The 19,918-nt window shown below is 51.8% G+C and overlaps 2 protein-coding genes across 8 annotated transcripts in view; both read right to left on the bottom strand.

The window, feature by feature from the left end:
• MKNK1 (MAPK interacting serine/threonine kinase 1) overlaps positions 1–16,114 on the bottom strand; it is a 57,665-nt gene extending 41,551 nt beyond the window's left edge. For 4 of the 7 annotated variants that reach the window (XM_075998005.1, XM_012776086.3, XM_075998014.1 and 1 more), the window contains exon 1: positions 4,689–4,781. The gene's annotated coding sequence lies outside the window, so the exon portion shown is untranslated. Of the gene's footprint in view, positions 1–4,688; positions 4,782–16,025 lie in introns of those variants that run through there. The other 3 variants (XM_075998002.1, XM_012776089.3, XM_012776088.3) reach the window with 3 other exon arrangements.
• Positions 7,839–16,159, bottom strand: MOB3C (MOB kinase activator 3C). The gene is made up of 4 exons (XM_012776091.3): positions 16,026–16,159; positions 12,363–12,815; positions 10,037–10,239; positions 7,839–9,717 (listed from the first exon to the last, which is right to left on the bottom strand). The coding sequence occupies exons 2-4, from the start codon at positions 12,778–12,780 to the stop codon at positions 9,688–9,690; spliced, it is 651 nt and encodes a 216-aa protein (XP_012631545.1). The 5' UTR covers positions 12,781–12,815; positions 16,026–16,159; the 3' UTR covers positions 7,839–9,687.
• Between the last annotated feature and the right edge of the window lie 3,759 nt (positions 16,160–19,918).

Raw genomic sequence — 19,918 nt, forward strand, 5'->3', positions numbered from 1 at the left:
GCCAGTGGTTTACAGTTTAAGCCACCTCATTGAGGTCCTCATTCTGGGACCTTCTTTGCTCTATCCAGTCTAACCTCCATCTTGCAGTCAGAGTAAACAGAGCCCTAGTCATAGCATTTTGGAATCATGCAGTATAAGGGAAAGAACACAGGCACTGCTGAACACTGCTGTGTTCTTCATCTTCGTCTTCAGGTTGGAGATAAATATATATATATATATATATATATATATATATATATATATATATAACAAGACTGTAGAGTTTAAACAATTAAAGCATCTAGATTCTAGCATATTGCAAGCCACAAAGCAAAGGAGACACTCAGTAAATGTTGGCATTCTTCTCCCCATTTCCTTCTCTACATTTTGGTCACAATCCACCATTTCAGCTTATTTTCCTCCTCACCAACTCCCCTCCCTTACCCCAATGTGCGTCAGTGTGCAGGCATGCATACATACACACACACACGCGCACACACACCCCTGTGCATTTCTACCTCTAGACCATTGCTCAAGCTGTTTCTTCTCCCAGGAATAAACTCCCTCCAAGGCCCAGCAGTGGGCCTCTCCACCTTCAGGAATCCTCTGGTCACGCTGGGATTGATTTCTCCTTCTCCCAAACTCCCACTTTGTTTACATTCCCTACTACATTTACCATAGTCAGTCTGATTTCAGTTATTTATGTACTTATCTATCTTCCCAACTACACTGGTGGGAGAAGGTTCTGGGAAGACAATTATTTATAGGCAGGCAGGAAATGTGTTGTTTTCCTCTGTGTATATTTCTCAATACCAGGGTCTTGTACATAGCAAGAGCTCAATATGTACTTACTGAATTGAATCTTTCCACCCCAGACTGGGAATCTTTACGGAAAGATCCTAGACTTGAGGTCATTCTAAAACTATGCATTTACTGCCTAACTTGATAAACAGGCAATTTTTGAAGTATATTAGTATTCCTAAACTAAGATCCACTAGTACTCATGTGGACTTGCTTCATTCCTTTATCCATTCTTCCAACACACTCTGGACTCCTCTCGGGGTATATCTCCAGCATACTGGGAGACATTGCTGGGAGGACAGGACATCTGTCACTCAGAGAAGTAGGTGATCTGGGAACAAGGTCTTTGGGGAGCTGTTCTACCTCACTGGTTAGGAGGTGACTGCCATTAAAACCATACTAAAAACCAGAGTTGTGGAATCAGAAAATAGATCTGAATGATCTGCCTCAATTTCTAAGTCTATATAACAGAGTTAAGAGCACCTAAAAAACTTTCTAGGCTGGGCATGGTGGCTCACACTTGTAGTCCTAGCACTCTGGGAGGCCGAAGCAGGTTGATTGTTTGAGCTCAGGAGTTCGAGACCAGCGGAGCAAGAGAGAGACCCGTCTCTACTAAAAAGAAAGAAATTATCTGGACCACTAAAAATATAAATAGAAAAAATTAGTGGTGGCTCATGCCTGTAGTCCCAGCAACTTGGGAGGATGAGGCAGAAGGATTGCTTGAGCCCAGGAGTTTGAGGTTGCTGTGAGCTAGGCTGACGCCATGGCACTCACTCTAGCCTGGGCAACAAAGCAAGACTCTGTCTCAAAAAACAAACAAACAAACAAACAAAAAAACAAACCAAAAGACACTTTCTAGCATATAGTAAGTATACAGTAAGTGTTAGATGTTATATAACAATGTAGTAATGCAGTAAACTGGAAAAAAAAAGTCATGATGTTTCACTTCTAGAACTATCTCCACCACTGACTCATTCCTTGTATAATCTTGATCAAGTCCTTTCCCCTCACTAGGCCTTTCCCCTTCTGTAAAATGAAAATGGTAGAACCAGATGGTTCTCAAGCTCCTTCTACTTTCAATCATGTATATTTTTCTATGATCAAGAAAGAACGTTCTGAATGGGTACGGTGGCTCATGCCTGTAATCCTAGCATTCTGGGAGGCCAGGGTGGGAGTATTGCTTGAACTCATGAGTTTGAGACCAGCCTGAGCAAGACCTCATCTCTACTAAAAATAGAAAAAGTAGTAGGGTGTGGTGGCACATGCCTATGGTCCCAGCTACTCAGGAGGATAAGGCAGGAGGATTGCTTGAGCCCAGGAGTCTGAGATTCCAATGAGCTATGATGACACCATTGTACTCTAGCCCAGGCAACAGAGTGAGACTCTGTCTCAAAAAGAAAAAAAAAAAAAAACCCTTCTGTTCCATATGCTGAGGCTGTTGGCAAGAAAATGTGAATTTGTTGATGCTAGTCCCAGATGAGAGGGACCATTGTTTCCCAAGGCCAAGGGCAGAGTAACTGATTAGTAAGCCACCTGTGAGATTTCTCCTGCTTAAATGATATCACACCCAGTCAGACCTCCCTCCCAACAAAACTTACAGTAAAGGTAAGACAAGAGCCTGGAAACAATACAGCCATGAAGAATCCTGGCTTGTGTGGAATTTCTGCACTTTCTTGCTTTTGATGCCTATAATTAGAGCATCATCAAGCTAAACTAGGGCCCTCCTTAGGTACAAAGAAGAGGAAAAACAAAGTCCCATTCTGAACCTGACAGCTCATAAAACAATGACCAAAGCATATAAAAAAAAAGTCACTGACTCATTTAACCACAAACACTGCAGAGGCCTACTATGTGCCAGCCCCGTGCCAAGCAGAGAAGGAAGGAAACAGACATGGTCCCTTGCCTCTGCTACAGAAGACGAGACGGGTAACAACTAATCCAGCAAAGGATCAAAAAGGGTTCACCAAGGACGTCCGATGAGACATGAGCCTTGAAAGATGAGAAGGAGGAGTGAACTCCAGGAAGATGGAATACAAGCAACGACTGGAGTAGGAACATGCAGGGAGTATGTGAACAAAGACGTTTCTTTTGACTGGAGCACAGGGTGCAGCTCTGGGGAGACAAAGGGAAAGAGGGCAGGAGAGAGGTTTGGGAATAGGTTATGGAGAGACTTGTCCATGAGGCTGAAGGGTCCAAACTCTATACAGTAGGCAATGAGGGTTCTAAGGGGTGTCTCAGGAATCTCACAGGGGCACCCACTAAGACGATGCAAAAGGAACCAAGTTATTAAAAAATATTGGCCGGGCGCAGTGGCTCACGCCTGTAATCCTAGTTCTCTGGGAGGCCCAGGCGGGCGGATTGCTCAAGGTCAGGAGTTCGAAACCAGCCTGAGCAAGAGCAAGACCCCGTCTCTACTATAAATACAAAGAAATTAATTGGCCAACTAATATATATAGAAAAAATTAGCCGGACATGGTGGCGCATGCCTGTAGTCCCAGCTACTTGGGAAGCTGAGGCAGAAGGATTGCTTGAGCCCAGGAGTTTGAGGTTGCTGTGAGCTAGGCTGACGCCACGGCACTCACTCTAGCCTAGGCAACAAAGCGAGACTCTGTCTAAAAAAAAAAAAAAAAATATATATATATATATATATATATATGAAGGGACCACATAACAGGAGACCATATGCACTTCCTAACATGCACTGGACTCTAACAGCTCCTGTTCACAGAGCTTCTGTCTCCCCTGGTTTGGCTTCATGTAGTCTGAGTTGCCAGGCCCTGTCAATATCTGCTAAAGTACTAATGTAACAGGACTCCCAGACCAAGTCAGGAACCCAAACAACTCCACGGATTACAGAAAGGTGGAAGCAGTTGGCGGGATGTGGCACCAAAGTCTCTAGCTGGCTCAGTTCCATATAAAAACCTAACCCTGGGTCTCCCCTTCATTTCAATTCCAGCCCAGCTCTCTTGAGAGGGGCTGAAAGCACCTGGCTGATGACTGTGGAATCAAGTGAGACACTATACACCACCTGCCCAGCATGGTGCCTGGCACACAGGCAGTGGTCAATAAACATTAGTTCCCTTCCCATTCTGCAAGGTCAGTTCCACCTGTAAATCCCACTGAGGCTTCAAGGATCAGGTCTCCTCAACTCTTCACCCAGGGCCTCTCTAAAGTACCCCAGTCCAAAATGACTTGTTGCTAGAAATCACAGCACCCATTATATGACAGGTGCCACACTATGGCATTTACATATAATCCTATTCAACCTTCACAATGATCTTATCACGCCCATTTTATAGAAGACGAATTGAAGCTCTGAGGAAGGGAAATGACTTGCCCAAGGACACAGTTAGGAGGTAGCAAAAATGAGATCTGATCCGAGGACTGCCTGGCCCCAAAGTCAAGCACTTCCAACACCACTTCATTCCTGTGATGGCCTCTGAAGTGCCACTGACAGGCAGTCTGGAAGCTGTCTAAGGCGACTGACTGCACCTGACACCATTGCCTTCCCCACTAGACAGCCACTCGCACCCGTCAGGAGCTTTTAAATACTGCAAAATGAATGAAAGCGGTTAACTTTAAAATAACGTAGTACAAAGATCTCATAAATTCCTCGTATGAAAACTGTTCATGACGTTGAACTGCCTGAGCCCTGAGCCCAGCCGTAGCTGAGCCTCGACCTCGGACACCGACCGAGCCCTGACCCCGGGAGCACATCCCGTCACGGACGGAGACCCAACAGGTCACAGATGGAGCCGTGAGGACAGTCATAAAAAAAGTCCCCTCCGGCTGTCCCTCGGCAGCAGAAGCGGGTCGTGACCTGGGGCCCTTCTGAAGGCCCTGACTGGCCTCTCCCAGGCACACGGACTCATTCCCAGACCCTCGTCCCGGTTTGCTCGGAGGGATACCTCACAGTCTTGCTTTCACCTCCGCTGACTCCCGCGCGAGCGGCCGCGCGCGCCCCCACCTGCAAATCGCTCTGCCGAGAACGCGGAAGAGGCGGTGCTAGGCCCAGGGGGAGGGCCCGACCAGAGAAGGGCGTGAGGGGCGGAGCTGCGCCTGCGCCCTGATAGCTACCCCCGGGGAGGAGAAGGGCGAGCTAAGTAGACTGCGCAGGCGTGATAGGAGAGGGGCGGGGAGCTTGCTGGCTAGGGGGTGGGGCTTAGCTCCTTCCGACGCTTCCTTTCCAGAGCGGAGGGTCGGGGGCGGGGAAGCTCCAGGAGGGAGGAGGCCAGGCGCAGCAGGTGTAATTAACGTTTGCTGAGCGCTTGTGCATGCCAGGAAAGAATTGTTAAATGCCTTTTACATATGGGGAAATGCTGCTAGTCTTTACTAAAACAGCAACTAATTCTGTAAAGTTTCTTTAAAAGTCTGGGTGCCCAGAATTCCACAATGAGTCTCCATTGGAAAAAAAAAAAACCTTTAAAAGTTCATTTCTTGGAGAAAAACAACTGTAAATAGATTAATACCTCAACCAGCCTCCCCACACAGGTTACAGATGCGCTGAGAGAGGATGAGAGTGCTGTCTTGGATTTAATTCAGATTCTGACTCAGGGTGTTTCCCTCCTTGTTAGATGGAAGTAAACATCCCTTCCTTGCCTGGCTCAGGGTTGTTGTGAGGGTCTGTCGAGCAATGCTAGTTAAATCCAAGCCTCTTGGACTTGGACTTGCTTCCCATCATCTGCCTGACCAACGTTTGTTCCCTTTCCCCTTCTGGGCTCAGTCTTTTGGTCTGTATGATGGAAGGAGGTTGGGAACATTGAGGACTTTGCTAGATTTCCCAGCCTGGGGGACGGCTGGAGGGGGATGTGTTCCTCCAAGCTTCTGTGTTCCAGAGTCCTTCAGTCCAACCTGAAGGCCCCTATATATCCTGACCTCTCCCACCCATCCCCTTCCAGGCTCACCCACACTTCAAGTCTCCCTTCAGGCCTTGCTGGCCTGTTCCCTGACTGTCTCAATAGCTAGCTGGTCCTGAGTCACTTAGGACCTATGTTCCAGGTTCTCAAAGTTGCTATGTCCCCCCCCCCATGGCAACTAAGTTCAGCTAACAACAGATGAGGGCCCTGTAGTGCTCAGAGGAAGGAGGGATCCCCCAAAGCAGGTGGAGCTCCAGCCATGCTTGTGGCTCATTTCTCCACACATGCCACAGCTCCTTGTGGGGTAAGGAGGAGAGTGGGAGCAGGAAACCTCAAAGAGGCTGGAGTGTTCATGGAAGCCAAGGGTGGTGGGGCAACTTTTCCTCAACAGGTAGGTGCTCTGCTCCAGAGTGGAGAGGATGGCTTACTTCCTCATTCCCTGCTCCAGAGGTTGTTATGGATCTTAAGCCAATGGGAAAACAAAGCCCAGCCTGGCTGCCCAACCAAGCTGCCACTCTATCTCTAATATACTTCCTCTCTCAGGACCCTCTCCTGCTAGGTGTTGCCCCATGGGGGGGGCATCTTACTCTGTATTGGAGAGGCCCCACCTCTCTCTTTGTTCTCTCCTCCTTTATCTCTGCCTCTAAGTAACCATCTCTGAATCTCTCAAAGCAGTTTTGTGTCAGCTTCCTGGTATCTTTATGTGCATCCCAGTTCAGAGATAAATCAATTCTCACTGCCATGTGTATTTCAAAATGACCATGAGCCCAGACATGGACTTTGTAACAGTCTGAGCTGTCCAGTGACTGAGGAAGTAGTGAATGATCTGTCACAGGACACATGCAAACAGCACCCATTTAGAGTGCTGGCCCTGGGCTTCCTTGAAGAGCCAGAAGGGCCAATGGCCTTCCAGATGCTAGAGCAAGGAATAGAGGGAGGGAAACTGGGGGCTTGGAGGGGAGCCAGGCAGTTGGCCAAAGACAAACTTGACTCAACAAGCTATTGTATGTCAAACTCTTAGAACTGTACCTGACACACGTGAGCATTAGCTATTGTTATTGTGAATGATTCACAGACTGTGAGTAATGAAGGGGCAGAGATCAAGCAGTCCTTTACTCCCACTCCTGATCACAAAATAGATAGGGAATTGAGGTCTAGAGGGGGCAAGGACTTGCTATGGAACCTCAGGGACTGGACTGGACTAGAACCCAGGCTCTGCCTCCCAGGAGAGCCTCTGCACAAAGCCAGGCTGGCCCCTTTGCAGGTAGAGGGAAGAGTTCTATGTGGGCCTCTTTGACTCTTAAGAACCAACCTGCTTTTCAACTCCTATCCAGGCAACCTGTAGGTTCAAGGCAATGGAGTAACAGCGAGACCTGAGCCAACAGATGCTGGTGTCTCCTGGGGAGTAAGCTTGGGAGTCAGCCTCATATCCTACCACCCCCACTTAAGCTCCAGCCAATAAGTATTTTCCTCTCTTTTTTTTTTTTACAAGACAAGGTCTTGCTCTGTCATCCAGGCTGGAGTACAGTGGCATGATCATTGCTCACTGTAACCTCAAACTCCTGGGCTCAAGTGATCCTCCCACCTTATCCCCCCAAAATAGGTAGGACTACAGATGGATGCCACCATGCCCAGCTAATTTTTGAGAAAAATAAAAAGGAAAAGAAAAAAAAAAACTTCTTATAGAGACTGGACTTGCTATGTTGCCCAGGATGGTCTCAAACTCCTGGACTCAAGCGATCCTCCCACTTTGATCTCCCAAAGCAACGGGATTGTAAGTGTGAGCCACTGCACCAGGCCAGTAGCTTCCTCTTGAGCATGGCTTCCTCTCCTGTAATTAGGGTTAGGACTGTATTGCCACTGTAGCTCTAAAAAACCACCAAGATTAATGGGGTGGGATGAGAATAGCCAGTGCCAGGTTATCTGAGCTGAAACAGGGAAAGATTTCCCATCAGAGTTCCAGAAGGCAAGGGCCAGCCCTCTCCACCCCAAGGGTCATAGTCTAGCCTAGTCTTCCCAGAGCCCTAAGAAAATCTTGGAGTCCCCACCCTAGAGAGCTGAGCCAGACCTGACCACACTGACCAACCTGCCACATGGTCTAGGATCTCAAGACAAAAAGCCCTCCCATCCCCACGCTGGCCCTGTTCCTTCCAGTCTGCCAGGAGCCATGTGGCACCCAGACCACAGCTTCCCACCAGTGGCTGCTTTAGTTTGCCTCTTTTATTTTACCAAAAATAACAACAATAAAGTCTTCCCTCTGTTTCATAAAAATAGATTTTCCCACTCCCCCTCCCCACAATCAGCCCTCTCCACAGCCTAGAATCCATCTTGCAAGCCACAGTCCGTCCTAGGGGACGCTTCAACTCTCCTCACTCCAGAGCCTCTGGCAAAGCTGCCAGTCCACCTGGAGGCAGCAGAGGTAGAAGTCCCAGGCCCACCTGGCTGGCCCCAGGAGCCTCATCTGTTTCCCCAGAGGATAGGCAGAATCTAGGCCATCGAGCTTGGCATTTTGGAGGCTCAGCTCAGGAGACAACCCCAGGCAACCCAAGGGACAGTGGGGCATTCTGGCATCAGGCTAGAAATCTTTGCTCAAAGCAGGAATAGTTGTGTCCTGGAGTAGGTCTGTCAAACTCTTTCCAGTGCATCTTTGTGTAGCAATCGAAGGGCTCCAGGGTAGAAGTCAGGATTCCTGGTTTCTATTCCAGTTTCATGAAAGCCTCACTGTAAAGTCTTGGACAGGTTCTCCCTCCTCTTCTGGCTTCAGTTTCCTCCTGTGTACATTATGAGAGCCAGACTGGATGATCTCAGGTCCCTCCTGGCTCTCCACCCTGGACTCCCAGAGTGGAGGCTCTGGGAAGGCAGAACCCTGTTCCTGCCTCAGTTTCACCACCTGTGGGTGTGGGCATAGGCTGGGCACGGAGGTACTGAGTAACGGTGTGCTGAATGAACATCCCAGTCTCTCTGGAGACAGCTTTGTTCTGAAATCCAACCAGCTGGAACCTCTCAGAGGTGGGTGGGAAGGAGGCAGGTACTTTTAAGATGGGTGCTTTCCAAGCCTAGAAGAGTCCATTCACCAGCTATGTGATCCTCAATGTCCGAGATGGGAGACAAGACTCTGGAGTTTCCAGTTAAAGTTCCACTACCTCCTTGAGCTGAAGGACTATTTTGTGCTGGGCTTCAAATTGGAGGAGCCAGGTCTATAGATTCTGGGTGCTAGAGTGGAGTCTATAATTCCCAGTTAAGGGCCACGGGACCTTTGTGGACATGAAGGATCATCCCCAACCCCCAGGAGGCTGTCTGTAATCAGGCCCTCCTAGAGACAGAAGGGTGAGTGAAATGAGAGCTCTCGGACATCTCTGGGGAGCGAATCAGAACCTGGTGTCTGTGGTGGGCCAGAGTTTTAGGAAGTCAGGAAAAGGCTTCCCTTCCCACCTCCCCCCAGCTCCCCAGCAATCACACTGATGGAAGATTGTAGTCTAGAAGGTCCAAATGTAGAACTGCATGTACAATCACAATTTGTGCACTTACACACATGGTCACATACACTGAGTGTGAACACTGACTTGTCATCACTCCTACAATGGTCATGGTCTGATGGTCCCCATCTCTTTATCTATCCATCTGTCAGAATCACCCCACAGTCAGAATCTCACACACACCCTGGCATCTGTGCTCACTCACAACGGGTTGCTCACTCTCTTGTACCTTTCTTGCCATCACTTTGGCCACATCCACATTCCCCAAGTAGCCCTGGAAACCACCATGGAAGGGTCAAGCATCACAGAAGAAACCCTTAGTCTACCCCACCCGACTTGGTGCAAGAGGTTTAACTCTCCTTTCCTTCTGTTTGCCCACCTTGAAGCCCTCCCCTTCTCCCTTCACGATCGGTCAGGGGACATGTAGGCAGACTCCTGAGAACCAGAAGTCCAGAGGATTTTGGTGTGTGGAGGGGTCCCTGGGCCTTCAGAGTCCTCTGCCACCAGACTCCTGAGGCTCCCCTCCCCCTGTGTTCAGATGGTCCATCTGTTGGGCAACAAAGTCCAGGTCTGGCTCAGTGACAGATCCGCTCTGTCATCTCCCTCTGTAGAGACACAAGGTGGGGAGGGGGCAGTCAGAGCTCAGCCTGCCGGGCAGCCCCTTCCCAAACCATAGGGCCCAGCTGCTCTTCTCCGTGAACCCTGCCCCTTCCCACCCTTAACCCCAACTCTAGGCTGCAGATCTGGGTTTGTACAATGACACCTAATGAATTCTCTGGTAAAGTACAGAATCGATTGTTAAATGAATTGCCTTCCCAGAATTTATCCACTTGGGCATTGGAGTTTCTTAAAGCAGGCAGCCTTTGGATCTGAAAGCTCAGAGGCTAGTCTTGGCAGGGGAGAGCAGTGGGGGCTTGGCCTCACCAGTGGCTCCAGCTCCCGCTGGTCCACCAGACTGAACTCGCGGATAAAGTAGTAGAAGTGCTTGTAGCAGGTGTTGACATGCGCCTCGGCGCCCATGCTGAGGATGCTGTCGAAGTGGTGGATGTAGACGTGGACAAAGACTCGGAAGAGGCGCGTCAGGATCTTGGTGCAGACCTGCTGGAAGTTCCTGGGGAAGGGAACTCCTAGAGGGCGGGGAGGGACAGAAGTGGGGGATCAGCATCTCGGTGACAAAAGTCTGGCCAACACTGCTGTCCCACACACAGGCAGCCTCCACCAGGATGGCTTCCCCCAGCATACTTCTGAGTACACTTCCCTCTGGGAGATGCAGAGGGTGGTTTGACTTTCTCACACATTTTCCTTTTTAATGAAGCACCCATGTGACTGTGCTTCTCTTCCCCTGCTGAAATACTCCTCATCTTCCACATCTTCCCATCACCTGTGCAATCTTGTTGGGGGTCACTGACCAGTCTTCTTAGACTACAATGGAAGTGTGACCCAAAGTCTCCCCAGTGATGTGGGCATCTGCAGGGCCGCTCACATCATACCCTTGTATACAATTCCAAGTAGAGTTTATCAACATCTGGGTCCGTTCTTAAAAACCTGGGCCTTCAGGATTGCGTCCTAACTTCCCAGCATGGCCCTGCACAGGCCTTTTATGATATGACTATGACCTTCCTCTCCAACCACTCCCAACCCCAAGTCCCTCCTCTTTCAACACTGACACAGCAGTCCCAGACCCCTAATCCTAAAAATACTAATTCTTCAAGAACTAGTTCAGATATCACTCATTCCTTCAAATATTCAATTTCACAGAGAACCTTCCATCTATAAGTCAGGCCCCATGCAGGGCCCTCTGCACCTTCTGCCTCTTATCTTTACGACAATTCTGCTGATGGGTCTGACTGCCATTCTAGAGGTGATAAGACAGAGGTGCACAAAGATGAAGCTGCTTGCCCAAGGCCACATAATTACTAATTAGTACAGACTGGAGGCAGGATTCAAACCCTCATTGCACCCCTCAGAGATCAATGATACAGACCCTGCCTGCAGGAAGCCCTGGCTCCATGGAAAAGGCCTAGTTTCTGCACAGCCCCCCATACACAGGATGGAGATCTCGGTGGCTTATGCCCCCTCCCTGCTGTGGCAGAGTCAGCCCAGGGTTAAGACATCTGCCCCTGGGGTTGCACAGGCTACCAGGGAATATGAGTCCAGAGTCAGGTCCATCCCTGGCCCACCTGGATCCACAGACCCCTTCCTCTTCCTCACTGCTCTCAGATGGGGTTGAGCCCTGCCTCCCTGTATGCTCTTCCAGCCCAGCCCAGGTCCCTTAGACTCACCCTGGCCATCTAGACTTGGGGTCCTTGACCCCAAGAGACCTGAGCTCCAGTTCTGAACCCCTCCCAATGCAGCATACTTTCCCTCTCTTGGCCTCAGTTTCCTTCTATGTAAAATAAAGGTAGTCATTGTTGGGCATGACAGTGCAGGAAATGGCAGGCCACTGGCTGGGAGGAGCTGTGGACACTGTATTGTGACTCAGGGCACGGTTTCTCTCAGCATTCAGACTTTTCCCCTCTGGGCTTGACCCCCCTGCCCCACCCATCTCTGATCCCCACAGCCTCACAGGGATGAGCCTGAGTTTGGGTGGGGGCTGGGCCCAGGTGCAGGTGGGGCTGCTTGACGAACACAGTGTCATGCCTTCTCAGCGCCCTGAGCAACACCCCCTTGTGCTGCCTTGGGGTGGTGAAGCAGGGCCAGGGTGACATCACTCATCTCCCTTCCCCACCCTTGCCTGCCCAGCTGAGATAAGAAAAGACCCCATGGCCTGAGCCCGACAAGGAGAAATTCTGCCCTCAGAGTCCCAGTCTGAAGTGAAGATACCATCCAGGTCCCCCAACCCCCAAACGCCTCCCTTTCCTGGGATCAGGATTCAGCAGGACCTCCCAGGAGGCTGGAGGTCAGATCAGCCCAAGCAGGGAGACCTGCCATGAACACCTTGGGGCACCAGTTCTGGAAGGTTCTCAGAATCATAGTGTCTGTGGTGTTGCCAGATTAGTCCCTGAGGGGGACACTTAAGCTGTGGACAAGAACAGCCCCAAATTGGGAGTCAGTCAGTTCTAGTCAAATGCTTGACCTTGAGCAAGATACTTAACCTGTCTCAACCTCAGTTTCCTCTTCTACAAAATGGGGATAAAAATCCACTCCCCAAGAGTTGCCAGATCATACTATATGCCTCATCTGTGGCATGCGCTCCCAGCAGCTCCTCCCTCCCTGGCCAGGCCTGACCCTCGGGCGAGGTGGTGCTCACCAACACGCGTGGGAAAGACCTCCTCGTCGTTGATGAGGCCCTCGATCCAGTCCATGAGCAACGCCATGTAGCGCGGCGCCGAGAGCTTGGCCGGCCGCCGGTACTGGCGCTCGTCCTGCCAGCGGTACTCGTACCGCGGCCCGCCGGCCATGACCGGGCAGCTGGTCTCGCTGCAGCGCTCGGCCATGGTGCCGTAGATGAGGTTGATGCGGTTGAAGAAGTCGACCACGTGCACCGCGATCCAGTCGTCGATGTTCTCCCCGGGGGGCAGCCTCACCACGCTGCGCAGGTCCAGGCCGGACTTGAGCGAGGCCTGTGCTTTCTTGTACAACTCAAAGCGCTGAGTACCCGGCTCAAAGCGCTTCCGTGGCCGGAACGTCTTGTCCTTGGCGAACACCTGCTTCAGGCACAGTGCCATGGCCTGGCCTGGGGCTGGTATCCACGGGCTCAGACCTGAGGATGCCAGGGACAAGGGTGTGGGGGAGCCTGGTGGTCAGAGCCTCATCAACTGGGCTCTGACTTCCCAAAACGTCCCACCCCTCTCACCTCTCAGCCTTTGCTCAACCTCTGCATGCTCTGCCTGGAATCCAAACCCTCAGCCCTTCGGTCCAGCGCCCAGCCCCCTGCCCAGGTTACCTCAGTGCCCCCTGCCAAGCCCCCACAGCCTTCCCATCTTGTTTCCTCTCTGCTTTCATTGCATCTTGCCGAGGCCTGGGCCTGGCCTCCAAACAGGTGCTCCTCAGACTCACCATTAGAGAGATCTCAGAGGCTCCCTGCAGGCTCCATCCAGACCCTGGAGACAGGGGCCTGGATGAGATGACCTCTGGGAGCCCGAAAGGCCAGCTGGTGCAGCGTGGGAGAGCCTGGCTGCATTGTGCTGGGGGGAGGAGGTGGGCCGCAGCCTTTGGCTTCCTCTGGGATATCCCGTCCATCCGGCCACCGGGGATTCCCAGGGAGCAGGAGGGACTTTTTTACCAAAAATGTCCTTTCCTTTTTTTCACCCTTAAAGAGGAAAGGGCCCTCACGTGACCAGCTGGGAGGCTTCTGAGTGTGGCTGCAGGCACTGGAGGAGGGGGGCTGCGGCAAGCCTAGAAGGGCACTGCTTCCTCTGAGAATGGCAGGAGAGACCTCCCCTGCAAGCCAGCCTCCTCCAGCCCCAAATCTGAGTAAGCCACTGTCCCCTCCTCCTGCACCTGACACTCAGTAGACATTCCTACGGCATCTACTATGTGCCTGGCACTGGGAGGTAGAATATAGTCAGATCTACCCAGCTGGGTCCATCTAGAGTTCAAATTTGTTTTGTCTTGTAGAACTGAAGGATCCCAGATTCAGAAGAGACCTCTGGGGGAGGTGGGTGGGGAGGCATCGATCAGAGACCCAAACTAAGAGACAGGGATCCTGGGTTCTTAGTCCCAGCACCACCACTGCTTACTAGGTGACTCCTGCAGCACCATGGATCTGGCCCAAGCAAATCCTGGGTTACTCTGACACAGCTAGGTTTCTGAGACTCTCAGGGTGGTTATCTTATCTCCACTGTGAGCTAATTTCCAATAGGAAATGCAGACCCAGATACCTGCTGAGACTGGAATTTAGCTGCATATTTAGCACTGACCTTGGCCCCAGGCTGAGCACCAAGGCTGAATGTAATCGAAGCACTGAGCTCTGGCTGCAGGCTGAACTGTGACCTGGGCCCTGGTAAGTATGAGCCCTGGCCCTGCAGTGAGCCTGGAATACAGCCTCAAAGGCTGGGGCTGACCTCTGACTGGCAGACACTGGAGCATTTTCCCTTCTCACATCTCTGGTAATGCTGGGACAGGATTGGAGAAGGGAGGGTGGGAACCAGGTGAAAATTGGGTATAACAAGAGGCATGCCACTATGTCAGGGGGGTTACTTCTAGCAGCAAATCAAACAAGGAGAGGAGATGTTTGCAACCTGGGTCCTTCCTTGTACCCACAACAGGCAGACTGGATAGGGACAGTCAAGGAAAATGAAAGGAGTGTGGAGAGTAGGGCAGGATCTTTTCCTCTTAAAAAATCCTCAGAGACACAGAAGGTCATTTCATCCATCCCAACTCCCCAACTTCCCACACAAAGAAGTCCCCTGTGCTTCCTGAACAAAGAGGAAGGAGATTTCTACACTTCACCTGCCATCTCCATTTTAAACTCTCGTTGGGGCAGGTGCTTCCAGAATCACTCATACTGCAATTAGGGTTCTAGGGCTTTCCACCCTTGCATGGCCCCCTTTACTGACAGTTACAAACAGGTCTTCACCCTGACATTCAACACCACCCTACTTTTCCTGCCCCACATCCCACCTCCCTACACTGACCACCCTGGGCTTCTTCCTGATCCCTGAACACGTTCCCTACTCCCCTGCCTCTGTGTTTTTTTATGCTGGTCCCTCCGCCTGCCTGCCCACACATCCTCAGGTTGAACGCTACCTCCTCCCACATCCTCCCCTATTAAACCCAGATCTCCTTCTTGGGTGGAGGCTGCTCTGTGGCCATTGGCGTCCCCACCCCACCCACAGCTTAGAACAGGGCCTGGCAAAAAGTCAGTGCTGGGCCTTTAAGAAAAGCTTAGACCTAAATAGCCCTGAGAAATTGACTGGCTCAATTCATACAGATGGGGAAACTGAGGCCCAGAACGGGGACTTGTGGAGCCTGCATTCACACAGCAAGTTACATGCAGAACTGCGAACTGGGATTTGGTGGGGCTCAGCCCCTGACAAAGTAAAGAACGATTTTCCTGCTCTGGCTGGTCACTGGTCTGGTGGACATAGGGAAGAAGAGGGAAGTGGGGGGAGAGGGGAAGCATCTTGCCCACCAAACAGCCCAGCCTGCTTCCTGCCCCCAGCACACTGACCCCTACAGCAACTTCAGTGTCCTGACCAGTAAGCTAGAGTGCCACCTTCCTTCTGTGGAACTTCAAGGCCTGGGTCTACTCCCAGGAAGTGTGAGCCTGGGGGTGGGTACAGGGCAGGTGCTCTTCCATCCAGGCCTCTTTCCCCTCCCCACGCCCCCACCCCCTCACCTTCACAGACTTCTGCCTTCACCCACCTGTTCCCCCACCTGGCCCCGTTTCCTAATGCTGCATGTCCTGTTACTCACAGAGTGGCCAGTGGCTTGCTCACTCCCTGGGTGGACATCTGGGCTTCCCAAATGAAGACCGCAGGGTGACCCTGCCTGTTTCTGATGTTTAGTCCCTTGCCAGGACACACCTCCAGCATCTGGGCCAGAGGATGGCCCCAGATTGACCCCAGAATCCAGCCTGTGCCGCTGTGCAGGCCAGAGATGGAAAAGCAGAGGCGAAGACTCCCTTCTCCCCGCCCCCGAGGCACAGGGCCTCCCCTCAAACCTCCTCCCCACCTCCTTCTGCACCCCCAAACCAGCTCTCAGGGCCAGACAGGTCGGTCGTAGGACCCAGACGGCCCGCAAAACATTTCCGCTCCCGAAGACACGCCCCCCTGCAGACGGACACCCCCAACCCAGACTTTCAAAGCTCGGAGCCTCGACCCGGCCGGAGGACGGTGGCCAGCCTGCCTTCGTGCGGGCAGAGGTCGCCTCCGGACCGTGCCACGCCGGGACAGCCGAGGAACGAAAGCGGAAGCAAGGCTGGGCCGTGTGCGCGGCGGGGCCGCGGGAGGCACGGGCGCTCACTCACCGGTCGCCGCGGGCGGCCGCAGCGCTCAAGCCCTCCTCTGGCCGCGGGGTCCCATTCCCCGTGCGCTCGCTCGCCCTCCGCCTGCCAGCCTCCTGCAGTGCCGGTTCCGCCTGCCTGCCCTGCCGGCCCGCGGCCACCCTCCCGCCCCGAGGCGACGCCAGCTCCGCCCCGGGCCCCGCCACGCTGCGGCCGCAGGGCGGGCAGGGGCGGGGAAAAGGGGCACCCCCCACCCACAATACACAGACACACTCCCGCCTTCCCGGGAAGTCCTTATCGAGCTCCCAGCTTCCCGTTGGGCAAAAAACTGAGCAGCCTGCCCTCTCGTTGTCTCTTTGGACCTCCACCGGAGGCAGCCTCTCATTCCTAGACTGCAAAATGGGGACAAGCCCAGCGTCTGTCTGGAGCAGAAACAAAAGAACTGCTAGATAAGTGGTTTACCTTGCTCTCCTCTCCTGGAATCACTGAGTCCCTGAACTCAATAAGGGACCGGGACTGTCCTATCCACTCCTATATCAGCTCCTGGCACATAGCAGGAATGCAAACCCCACTGGATGAGTGAATGAATGAAGCCTTGGGAATCATGAGCTGAGTCCCTCACTCCTGAGGGGACTGGCCCAGAAGAGTGCTCAAATCACAGATTTCATCTCCTTCACCAGGGCTAGGGGGCCTTGCTCAGACTGGAATGATTCTCCTCACTCCTACCCCAAATCACCCCATTTCTCACCTCCAGACCTTTGTCCCAGGTGTTTCCATTTTGGAATCCCTTTTGTCCCTTCCTCCTTCCAGCCAAATCCAAACCCTTTAAGACCTGATCTGCTCTCCCTCCTTTTCTACCTGGGTTCCTCACCTGAGGACAGACAGATGTGCACACCAGCATTGAATGGACACTGTGGCCCCCAGGCCCAGGGACCAGCTTGCTCTGTCTGTGATGAGAGGGAAGATTGGAGGCCTTCTAGGCTAGGAGGACCAAGGCAGATAGCTGGGCTGTAGAAGTCACCCTGGAGGGGAGGAAGGTGGCCAGATGTGGGTAGGGGAGAGCTAGAGGCTGGAGGTGGGCATTTACCATGGCACAGCTACCCCACTTGGCTCCCTTTGTGTTGGACTTTCCACTTGCTTGATGGCATGAGAACACTGGATCCTTAGGAATCCTCATGCATAGAACTGAGGATACATTCTTTCACTGAACACCTGTTTTTACCCCAGTCTAAAGTTTCTTGTATTTTTATGTCCGAGTCTTAATTCTGCCCCAAATCCCCATAAACATTCGCTTATGGAGAAAATTCAAATATAGTCTTTTATTTATTCGATATCCTCATCAATACCTTTGAGCTTGATTCTGTGCACCGAGGGGGACCGAGTCACAAAGCTGACCCAGTTGCTGACCCAGGTACTGACAGGTTAGCAGAGGGGACAATATAAACAGATAATACTAGGTCAGAACTCAGTCATGCACAAGTGAGAACGTAGCTAAGGACTGATGGGCTTCCCAAGAGTAGAAGATGTGGAACACTCAAATTTGGTATTTTGAGGAGAGTTTAATGAAGGCACTATTTACAGGTGTCATCAGGGTGTGGGAAAACCACATGGAGAGTGTATCTCCAAAGGGCTAGCAAGAGCAGTGGGTGCCTGTCAACCCTAGGCTGAAGGAGTAGGGAGGGAGTGGTGGGGGTGGGAGTCATGAGGAAGGGGCTGCTGTGGCCTAAGGTGGGCCCACTGGGGAAGACCCAGCCCACGGCAGTCATATAGGGAGGGACCGGGGGCATATAAAGGCCCTCCCATCTCTCCCCCCCACTCCCCTCTCTGGCCAGGTTTCCCCATTAGCCAAATCCTCCCAGAAGCCAAGGACAAGGGAACCTATTGCTGCAGGCCAGAGAGGCCAGCCGCCTTGGGTTGTAAAACTGGGTGGAGGGTGGAGAGTCATCTGGAGGAGAAACGTGGGGTCAAGACTGACTTCACAGAGGAAATGACTTAGAAATTTCTTGTGCTTTCCTTATCATTGAGTTCTAAATATTTCATAAATTTCACTGCAACTTTCTCATTAACTCTTGGATGATTTATAAGTGTGTTTTTCAGTTTCTCAACCTATGGGAGGTTTGTGTTTTTCTTGTTGACTTCTAATTATATTGCATTATGGCCAGAGGTTATGGTCTGTAAGATTCTTTGGAATTTGATGTGACTTCCTCTGTGGCTTTGTACATGGTCATTTTCTGTAGCTCTGAGCTGGATTTTATGGGACAGGCAGGAGTTTGGTGAAAAGTGAAAAGCACAGAATCTTACACTGGGAGGGAGTGGTGGGGGTGGGAGCCATGAGGAAGGGGCTGCTGTGGCCTAAGGTAGGCCCACTGGGGAAGACCCAGCCCATGGGTCTGAAATATAGATGATACATTTTGAAGGAACCTCAGAAGTTTCCAGCTCATCTGCAGAGTTCCTGGGTGTTTGTGGGATGGGAGGCAGATGGAAGGGTTGGAGGAAACCAGAGAGCCCAGATCCCTCAAACACTGGTAACCTCTTCCTCCTGCTTGCAGTCTGGGCTAGAGACTGGTTCTTCCAGGAGGCTCTGCTGGGGATGAGAAGATCCAGACCATGGAGAACAAGGTCACAGTTTTACCATGTATTAGCTGTGTGACCTTGAGTTAGTCCTGCCCTCTCTGATGTCGTGCTGTGACCTTACAGCACTGCATACCTACACAGGACAGGTGCTGTTCCCTGCCACTGTATACTAAGTATGATGAGTGGCTCCAGAGGGGCTCAAACAAGGCCCATCTCTGAAGCCTGGTGGGAGCCAGTGAGGACCTAGTAGAGTTTGTGCCTTTTTCTACTGCACAGCCTGGGCACATGCCTCCCCAGTAGGAGCTCCAAATGGCAGCAAGGTGGTGTCTCTGCCACTATTCTGCTGTGTGTTTCTGGTAAAGCCCCTGCCCTTCTCAGAGCCTCAGTCTCCACACCTGCCCCACAAAAGCACCTTCTAGCCATACCAAGTACCATCCCGAGTACCTTATCAGAACCAGCTTCCTGCCCCTTCCCTTGCCAGGCCTGTACCCAGTGACTCTATTGATACAGAGTAGCCTCTCCCTGGGAACTCCTCAGCTCCTCCTATGCCAGGAAAGGTCCCCCATCCATACTCCCTTCCCAGAATGAGCTATTGCACCCTTAGTTCACCTCACCAGGCATCTGGCAGCTACTATAGCCCACCCTCTCCTCCCTCTCTCCCAAGAAAGAGTTTCTATTTCAGCTTCTGCTCTTTCCTGCCCAGGAGGTGTAGGATGCCCCTTCCAGGATCTTATATCCTGGCCCATTGAGGAAAAAGTCACAGACTCTCTCATGGCAGTAAGAGGAATTGAGTTAGATGTCATTTAGTTTGAAGAATACAAAGTTTAAGGGAATATGACAGAGGACAACAAGGTTGACAAGCATATATACTAAAATTCTGTGTGACCTTGGACAAAGCACTTATTCTCTCTGAGCCTTTTTCTCCTTCTCTAAAAAAGAAACATCTGCCCCATAGAAGAGCTGTGAGGATCAGATGTAACAGCCCTCGTTAACAGCAGAAGGCTGTGACCAGTCTGTCCCAGGGGCTGCTGTGTAGAAGGGGGATTGAGCTTGTTACAGGGTCCTGGAGGGCAGTGGGCAGAACCCCAGGACAATGTTTGGGGACACGTGGCACAGCAGAGCTGTCCAACCATGTAGCCTGGATGGCTGCGCTCACTTCTCAGGAGGGAGGGGTGCAGGCAGAGGGGGCCAGCTCCCTGTGACACAGGCTTCCGAGGGTTTCAGTCTCTCTGAAGAGAAGGGTCTTCTAGCCTCTGAGAACCTCAGGCTCCAATGTTCTCTGCTCCAAGGTCCTCCTCCCTCCCAGCTGCCCCCCCTTGAGCTGGAGGCACTGCCCTTACCTC

Source organism: Microcebus murinus, chromosome 2, assembly GCF_040939455.1.
Source record: "Microcebus murinus isolate Inina chromosome 2, M.murinus_Inina_mat1.0, whole genome shotgun sequence".
NCBI lineage: Eukaryota > Metazoa > Chordata > Mammalia > Primates > Cheirogaleidae > Microcebus > Microcebus murinus.

Excerpts from the sequence above, each read along its gene's own strand:
- MOB3C (XM_012776091.3), bottom strand. The coding sequence starts at position 12,780 with ATGGCACTGTGCCTGAAGCAGGTGTTCGCCAAGGACAAGACGTTCCGG. Across the intron at positions 10,240-12,362 it reads GGTCTTTCCCACGCGTGTTG|GAGTTCCCTTCCCCAGGAAC; the intron begins GTGAGCACCACC and ends CCCGCCCTCTAG. Across the intron at positions 9,718-10,036 it reads AGCGGGAGCTGGAGCCACTG|AGGGAGATGACAGAGCGGAT; the intron begins GTGAGGCCAAGC and ends GTGTCTCTACAG.